This window comes from Kryptolebias marmoratus, linkage group LG18 (genome assembly GCF_001649575.2).
Source record: "Kryptolebias marmoratus isolate JLee-2015 linkage group LG18, ASM164957v2, whole genome shotgun sequence".
Classification (NCBI taxonomy): domain Eukaryota; kingdom Metazoa; phylum Chordata; class Actinopteri; order Cyprinodontiformes; family Rivulidae; genus Kryptolebias; species Kryptolebias marmoratus.
Genome location: NC_051447.1, coordinates 219355 through 229028, shown reverse-complemented (window position 1 = coordinate 229028; position 9674 = coordinate 219355). Strand labels below are relative to the sequence as shown.

Here is a 9674-nt window from a genome sequence, read left to right as displayed (position 1 = left end):
GCACAGCTTTTGGCTTTTAAAGACTATGGTCTTAAACTTTTGATCAGCTGAAAAAATCATGTTTGAGTGTAAATGCAGTTTGCAGAAAATTCCCTGCTCTTGCACTGATTTTTTCCTTTAACATTGTGAAGCTCTATTCAGAACCTTCTTAAGATCCAATAGTGCAAAATGCAAATTCTTGCAATTTTTTGACTGGTCATAAGATTTTGATCAGGAGTGTATATATATATATATATATATATATATATATATATATATATATTATACTTCATCTTTGAATTTGGTGCGTGCTGTGTTTGGTGTAATCGCGGATCGATTACTCCGCCCTGTGATGTCATTTCAACACTTTTCCACTCGTACCCATAGACTTGAATTTGTAGTCGCAGAAATTAGTTGTATTCACAAGACTTTGCACTCACAGCTTTTAAATTCATACTTACATAAAAATAATCCTAATCTGCACAATTTCTCAGACTCACGTACGTGACAGTCGAGTTCTATGTACAAGAATTTTATTGACGTACAAATAGGAATACGAATGTTAGAATTACGAACACCCCATTTTGACAGTTACCTCACTACATTTATTTTATTCATTTCAAGTTTATTTGGTAGAGACAGACACACATCAACATAGACAAACTGAACAAAACAGCAGTCCCAAGTTTGCGTCATAGTGCAATAGCAACAGCTAATTCGCAGCACTTGTTCCTAGATGGGCTTTTAAACAATAGCTCTTAAAATAGAAGTAATAATCATTTGAAATAGCACAACATAATGTTGACAACATCTACAGATGGTGAAACATAAAACATCAAGTATGGATACAGTTCTGTTTTTGACATAACCAAAGTTTTGTTTGTTTTTTGAACGTACTAAAACTGGTTATGGACTTTAAATCAACAGGAAGTGAGTTCCAAACTGCAGATCCTCCCATGGACAGAGAGCACTTTGAGCAAAAGTGGTTCTTTGAAAGGGGACCCTACAATTTCCACCCAAAGCCGCTCTGCAGTCTCTGTATACAATCACTTAATGGTGTAGGTGCATATACATTTAAACACTTAAAAATCTATTTTAAAAGATTATACTTTGAGACCTGTTGTCATTTTTTCCAAGATCTGAGACTTTACGTTGTTTTTTCCAAGACCTCTGATGCCATTTCTTCTGATGTCTAAGGATGTTTTTCCTGTCCTGATGCCATTTTTTCTGAGACCTGATGCCGTTTTTTCCGCATAGATTGTGTTTTTCATAAATGAGTTTAGATGAGGCATTATCTATCATTAACTGATTGAGTGTTCTTGAATGGTACACATGCCCAAATGATCAAGAATCAGTGAGGTCAGGATGAATTTTTCACAGAACTTGTAGAACAGTATTTTCAGTTGATGGTGACAAAAATAGGGTATTTTTATGCTACATGTACAAGGTCTTGGCAAGATTTTCAAGCATGCATTAAAAATGCATTTTGTGTTATCGAGCCTGACAGGTCTAGAATTGGAGTCTCAATGACTTTGGGATTTGGCTGAGCAAGATGGCACCGGTGTACGTGGCAGGCCGTCTCTCACTGTCAATTCTAGTTGTTATCCTGTTGTTTTTGACCCTTGGCACAAGTGAAATCAAGTCATTGTTGGTGTATGATCGCCAAACATTATTGGATCTAAGGCCACATTTCATCAACAAGGCCACCTTTAATGCATGGGAACATAAAATTTTTACCAGGCTCTGTCGGGAAGTCCAGCTCACCTATGCCAGGCTCCGGCACTGCCCTCCCGGCAGAAACGTCATCGCCGCCGCGTTAGACGCGGCGGACGCCTCTTGAGGCTGAAAGCCTTTTTGTTGCGGTCAAATAGTTCCCAGTCAGTCCCTGAAATGTTCTGCAGTGTGTTCTTGCTTTGGTGTTTTTTTGGACCAGTGGATGCTTGCTTGATTTATGTTGTTGGTGCGTATGTGCCCGGCGCCGGCCCCCTTACCCACTCCGGCTCAGCAAGCGTGGAGCCGTCCCACGGAACCTGAAGCAGCTGAGTCTGGCCCTCTCTCAACACAACAACCCCGCACCAGCTCCAGCCAGGATCGGCTTGGTAAATGCCAGATCGCTGGTCAATAAAACTTTCATACTGAGGGATACTGAGACTTGGCTGAGTGAGGCTGAGTCAGCTGCTCTGTCGGAGCTATTACCAACAGGCTGCTGTTATTTTAACTCTCAACGAACATTGGGTCGAGGAGGAGGAACTGCAGCGGTATATATATATTTTTTAGCTGTAAACAGTGTTTGAAACAGCTTCAATTCACCAGCTTTGAGCTGACCTCCTTTGAGGTGGGTCATTCTGACCCGGTACTGTGTACTGTCATCTACCGACCCCCAAACACAATAAGGACTTTATCAGTGACTTTTCTGAATTTCTTTCTGAGATTGTGACTGGATATGACCATGTCCTTATTGTTAGTGATTTTAACATACATGTTTGTTGCCCAGACAAACCTTTGGTAAAAGAATTTTTATTTCTTATTGACTCTTCTAATTTGGTGCATTCTGTATCTGGTCGTACACATGAAAAAGGTCACTCTTTAGACCTTGTGCTGTCTTTTGGATTGCCTGTGTCTAATTTGGAAATTCATGACTCTATAATCTCTGATCATATGTCTGAAACATTCCAGACTGTTCTCTCCCCTGCTTCAGTTAAAATTTTTGATCTGGCTCAGAGCTGTTGGATTATTAACCCCTCCACTGCCAGCCAGTTCACTGAGTTTTCTTGTCAGCATTGACCACCCTCTTTAACTGATGAAGAGCAGCTGGGTTCTTGGCTCCACTCATCCTGTCTGTCTGTGTTGGATACTGTGGCTCCCTTAAAGACCAAACAGCCAAGAGCTAAACCTGAAACCTAGTTTACCAAAATGACTAGAGCTGTCAGACAAGAATGTCACAGAGCACAGTTGGAGAAAGGACAACCTGCAGGTGTCTCTTCAGATGTTCAAAGACTGTTGGTGCAAATACCAGGACACAGTTTAAGTGGCTAAAAAGGGATATTTTTCTAACTTAATTTTATCTCACAGTCAAAACCCTTGTGTTCTTTTTAGTACCATCGACTCCTTTTTAACTCTCCACAGACTGCCTGTTTTGAAGCTTCTGTTCAATTGTGTAATCATTTTATGCAGTTTTTTATTGATAAAATTACATCTATAAGGAGTTCCATTTTAAGCCCGGACTCTGACCCCTCTGTGTGTGTTCCCTGCTCAGCTGTTTTTTAATCAGTTTGAGCCAGTGACTGTCATTTTTAGATGACAGAGTTGCCCAGATAAAGCCTTCTGGTTCTCTCTGTGATGCTCTACCACCACAGTTTTTTAAAGAGATTTTCCCTGTTTTGGGCACTTGATTCTTGCCCTTTTTAACAGCAGTCTGTTATCTGGAGTACTCCCCGTTCATTATAAACCCCTGATAAAGAAACCTGGTCTTGATCCCACTGTGTTGGGAAATTTTAGGCCCATCTTCAAGCTTCCCCTATTGTCTAAAATCTTGGAGACAATTGTTTATTCACAGTTAAAAGTCTTGACGAACATAATATCATGGATGTGTTCCAGTCTGGATTTAAAACTCTTCATAGCACAGAGTCAGCTTTGCTGCAAGTTTTTAATGACATTCTCCTGGCTTGTGACTCTGGTGTTTACATGATCCTTGTTTTACTGGACTTAACTGCTGCTTTTGACACAGTGGACCACAACATTTTATTGTCACCTCTTCAGCACCAAGTAGGCATCTGTGGCAGTGCTCTGGAGTGGTTAAGGTCCTATCTGGCAGACAGAACATTTTCTGTAAAAATTGCAGGGTGTGAATCAGGTTCTGCTCCTTTGTCATGGGGAGTTCCCCAAGGCTCAGTTTTGGGGTCTTTGCTTTTTTCTTCGTACCTCCTTCCTCTGGGATCAATTTTCAGAAAACACAGCATCTCCTTTCATTGTTACGCTGATGATTGCCAAATCTATGTGCTGTTAAGGCGAATTGATGCATGGTCCATTAAACCTCTTTTATTGTGTCTCAAAGCTCTTAAAGCCTTTGGATGGCCCTAAACTTCCTGCATTTTAATGAAAAAGACTGAGTTACTTGTTTTTGGACCTAGTGGAGCATCTCTGAGCCCTCCAGTTGATTTAGACCCCCTGGCATCATATGTTAAGTCCACAGTTACAAACCTTGGTTTTAAGATGGACAGTGACTTTAAACTTGACAGTCAAATAAGGGCCACAGTCAAGTCTAGTTTTTATCATTTGAGAAAGTTAGCAAAGGTAAAACCTATTCTTTCAAGGCAACAGTTTGAAACAGTATTTTGGAATCAGCCAATCCTTACTTACACATTTGCAGCTGGTTCAAAATGCTGCTGCTCGTCTTTTAAGGAACACGTAAGAGAGAACACATTACCCCTGTCTTGGCTTCTCTCCACTGGCTGCCCGTGTATTTTAGAGTTTGTTTTAAAATTCTTTTGTTTGTTTTTAAGGTTTTAAATAGCCTTGCCCCACCTTATTTAATAGAGCTTCTTAACAGCTATTCTCCCTCTCGGTTGCTCAGGTCTGCTGCCCACCTGCTCCTGGTCAATCCCAGGTGTAAGCGGAAGCTTAGAGGAGATCGGGCCTTCTCTGTCTGTGCCCCTAAATTATGGAATGCTCTGTCCATTTTAAAACTCATTTGAATACTTATTTTTACTCATTGGCTTTCAACCCAACTGGGACTTGATTTTACTTTTTTTTTATTGGTAATGATTTTATCTGTTTAACTGCATCATTTTGTTGTGTTTGGAATTGAGTTTTTAATTCATTTTGTGTGTTTAGCCTTGTTATTGTTTTTATACTTTTTTTATTTATTATTGATGTTCAGCACTTTGTTCCAGCTGTGACTGGTGTTAAAGTGCTCTATAAATAAAGTTGATGATGATGATGATAGAGTAGATTTAGATTTGGCAGCTTACTGGAGTCCTGGATTTAGTGTTGTGTATAAATGATGTAATCTATCTATCTATCTATATAATGAGTAAATGGCACTTCTGGAGCCACATCTTTTGTACATAATGAAGAATTTATTTATAATCAGACTATTTGCCCAGTAGTGAAATGAAACAAAAAGCCCTCTAACACCTCACCTCATCTAAACTGCATTCCACCCACTTTTCGTCCTATAGTCTGTTGATGTCGACTTAAAACAAAGGGTGCAACAGCCAAATATTTACAGAGCCTCAGCAACACTTCATTTATATCTGCTCCATGCATACAACAACAGCACAGACATCAACATGGTTGAGGCAGCTGGCTGGAAGAAGGTGCTGACATGGCAAACCATATTTCTCACGGGGAATAATGAATATGGAGCTACAGGATGTTTACACATTCAACCTTTATTCAGAAGGCACGAGGGGAAAATGGAGCGAGCTCTCATTTTCAAGTGTGCCTTATTTGCATGGTAACAGTTTGCATGGCATGGATAAATGCCTGTCAGTATTTGGGAAGAAGTAAGAACAGGGTGTTTTATCTTGTTTTGTTTTTTTACATGTGGCCTCAGTATAAAGAACATGACATTCAGCAACCTGAACCTGCATTACAGAGACATAACTGCAAAATAAAGGTCAAAGCCTTTCAGTTCTAAACTGTTAGAGGTAAAGCTAAACCAGGACAAAAAATTGGCCCAGGTAGCCCACCATGATCAGTCAGACACAATCCCTGCAGGTGACCCATTTAAATATATGTGCATATTTTGGTGTTCTCAAAGTGACAATTAAGCTAAATTGTATATTCCATAGGCAAAGCAAAAGACACAGTGTGCTCTGGACTGATGCCTTGGTGGTGATAGATAGTCAAGTAGAACATTTACAAGTCAAACCCATGAGCAGTAAACTTTCCTCAGGGAAATATTTTAAAAAGTAAGAAACAGGGACAAAAAATTGTCAGTTAATGTATAGCTGATTGTCATCTTGGGCAATATTGCATATTTACATTAGTCTAGTGGAAAAAGCCAGCATATCTCTGAATACAACCAATTCATTTTAGGAGACAGAAAACAGAGCATGAAACATGACAAATTAGATAAATTGTACATTAAGTTTGGAAACTTTTCTTGTTTTGGCTCTGACCCATTCATGAGTCATAAACCATTTTAATTTAATGACACAGTAACATACCTTACTTCTTTTTGTAATTTAGTATTTTTTATAATATTACAGGTTTCATCATTATATAGTAATCAGACTTCTAAAAATCTTGTTAGAGAAACTTTAAAGATAAATAATGTAAAACAAAATTAATGTCAGTGTGAAGGTATATGAAACAGCATTTACATAAGTATGAAATGTTGGAGATTTGAGTTGTTTTACTGTAAGATGACAGCAATCCATTGTGATTTAAGGTGCATTCAGACTAGCTGTTTTCTCTCTTTCTTCTAACTTAAGCCATTTAAAGATCTATCTACAACAGGTAATATCTTGTAAACATCATCAAGCTGAGATTTTAAGGAGGTTGTTAGGTCTCAGAAATGTTCAGGATAATCATGTCCCCGCCCCCAATTTTATCTCCACCCAAATTCAACTTCAAATCCAGTGCATCCTCTCAATCTCATCGGAGGAAAGTATAAATGTTTTTGTAGCTTTTTTTTTCTTTTCTTTTCTATTCTATTCTTTAGACAGACAGACTACATACATACATACATACATACATACATACATACATACATACATACATACATACATACATACATACATACATACATACATACATACATGCATACATACATACATACATGCATGCATACATACATACATACATACATACATGCATACATACATACATACAGCGGAGGGTACATGAATTATGAGATAGAGACGTTTGAATCGTTAACAGTTTATAAACTATAAACCTTGGAGCGCCACCCTCCTAAGAGGAAAAAATTATATAAATCTAGAATTTAGTGTTTATCACTCTCAAAACTAAATTACCCTAGATCATGAGTTCTTCACTTCAGATTAAAATCATAATCATATCAAAAACACAGACACAACTGAATTAAGTTTTGCACCGTTTATGTGACGTTTATTTAAACAACAAAATATATCATAAGCTATGGCAGTTTATGAAAAATATTGAACATTTGAATTTGGTAGGGCTGAATCAGCATAAAAGTTGAACAGGAAAGTCTAATTAAAGCAAAGAAGTTAAAATTTTGAGGCAAAATGGGTTTGAAAAATTAACTTTATATGATGAAAGTGACGATTATTACTATGGATTTAACCTGTGGGCGCCGGGGCGTTGGGGGGTCAGGTTTAGCCTGCATGGCGGTAAGTGGTGGCGTGGCTGGGTGATCAACCGGACAGAAGAGGACCTAGGTCAAACTCAGTCAAACACTTACACATACACACACACAGACAAAAAATAATATTATCCATCCACCTTTGCCTTTTGGCAGTGGGCAATATAAATGACTGTGACAACAACATTTGAAGCTGTGAGCCACTTGTGCTGTATGTAGGCATTTGTTTGAAAAAATATGGTGATGTGTTGAGTTTATCCGAAACTCATGTTTATTGATTGACTGATTGCTGGATTGAAATAATAAAGCTGTAAAGAAATAATAAAGAAACTCACATGTCTACTGTCTTAGATTTCAATAAATGTATCTTTGAACAAACCAACAGCTATTTGTATGATAAATGAAATGATCTCATTGTCATGTTGAATGAAGGATGGGTTGGTTTTTTTTTTTGTTGTTGCTGTTGTTGTTTGTTTTGTTTTTGTTTAATCAAGATCAAGATTTGGGATCAGAAGTAATCTTTCCCACTCTTGACTTTGGTTAATGAAATTCTATTTTTAATTACTTTTGCTCTGGAATGTGACTTAAAATGTAAAGTTATGTTATAACCTCTTGTTTAATATACAAAGAGAGTAACATAATGTTTTTCTTTGTTGCCACATGCAGGGTTTCTGAGTACTGGTGACCAAGCAGCTAAAGGAAATTATGGTTTGTTGGATCAAATCCAGGCTCTGCGTTGGACAAGTGAAAACATTGCAGCTTTTGGTGGCGATCCATTACGCATCACAGTGTTTGGTTCAGGTGCTGGAGCATCTTGTGTGAACCTGCTTACCCTGTCTCACTATTCTGAGGGAAATCGCTGGAGCAATTCCACCAAAGGTAATCCTTAATGACATCCAGAAGGGATCATCATGCACAATATCCTAATGTATGTGATGAATGTACAGCGCAGCAGGGTAAAACTCTGTGGGCATATGGTATGTCTAATCAGACTCTAAAACAAGAGGCAATGTAGAGAAAAGAAAAATCAAGACATAATTTAGTTTACTAAATTAAAGGCACAGCATTCCTTGAAGGAATGCATGTCACATGCTTTAATTTGAGCCTGAATATTAAACAAAGCTCATGTTATGCTGAGAAAAAAAGAAGTTTTAGCTGTTTTGGTGAAACCCTGACCTTATGCGTAATCTGCTGCAAGATGTGTTAGCAGTCAGAGTTTTGTTTTTTGTTTTTTGACCAAGAGACAGACAATGTAGACTCTGACAGTTAATGCCTAAGTTTTAAGCAAAGATGTTGCACAATGTATAGCACTTGGGGAATATGTTGGGCATGACTCTCAGTTATTCTCACACAAAATCTTAGCTTATCATCCTTAAAACTGACTAAGTTATAAATCAATTAAATTCAGCTCAGTTTATTTATACAGCACCGAGTCACAACAAAAGTCATCTTAGGGCACTGTACAAAATCATTCACTTACATTATAAAGAGGCAATTAGTAAACCTTACCTTATTCAAGAGAGAAGCCTGATAACTGAAAGCTCTGCCTCCCATTCTACTTTTAGAAACTCGAAGAACCACAAGTAAACCTTCAGTTTGAGAGCGAAGTGCTCTGTTTGGAAAATATGGAACAATAAGATATTTAATATAAAATGAAGCTTGGTTATAGAAAGCTTTGTATGTTAGTATTAAGATTTATTTATTTATTAAGATTCTAATCTGAGGGGAATCGCGGATGCAGAGGAGCGGAGCAGACGTGTTTCCGTGAGCTCTCGGTGGTGAACTCCAGTAGCTACTTTATCCTGAAAATCTCTCATGACTTCTGTTTATATATAAGTGTCAAGAACACTGGAGATATATATATATATATATATATCTTTTTTTTTTTTCTTATGGCAAGCTATAATTTTCGACAAGAAAAACGAAAGAAAACCACGGCTCAGACCTCCCGACTAGCTACAACCACAAAAAACATGGCGGACGGAGAAAAAGAGACAACGCTTTCCACGCTACTGCAGGCTATCCAGGAAACTAAGGACGAGCTCACAACACACATTGACAAGAAAACAACCGATATACAAGCAACCCTAACGAAAATAGAGACATCTTTATCTACATTGGCAGAGCAGGTCGAAGAGATTGAATCACGGGTGGGCGCAAATGAGGACGACATTAAAGAGGCGCGAGATCGCGTTGGAAAAATGGAAAAGCTGGTAACAGGCCTCAAAGACAAGATGGACGAACTGGAAAATCGCAGTAGGAGATCGAACATCAGAGTCTTAAACATACCGGAGCAAGCTGAAGGCCAAGACGCGGTAGGATTTCTGGAGAAGACTATACCTCAGATCCTTGGGGCCGAAAACTTCTCTTCGCCTATCATCCTGGAGAGAGCACACCGCAT

At 38.3% G+C, this 9674-nt stretch overlaps 1 protein-coding gene across 2 annotated transcripts in view; it reads left to right on the top strand.

Annotated features, from left to right (window-relative positions):
• The window catches only part of nlgn1 (neuroligin 1), a 591335-nt gene that overhangs the window by 528298 nt on the left and 53363 nt on the right, over positions 1 to 9674 (top strand). For both annotated transcript variants that reach the window (XM_025009446.2, XM_017431531.3), the window contains one exon: positions 7940 to 8152. In XM_025009446.2, coding sequence (XP_024865214.1) covers positions 7940 to 8152 — 213 coding nt within the window. The remainder of the gene's footprint in view (positions 1 to 7939; positions 8153 to 9674) is intronic.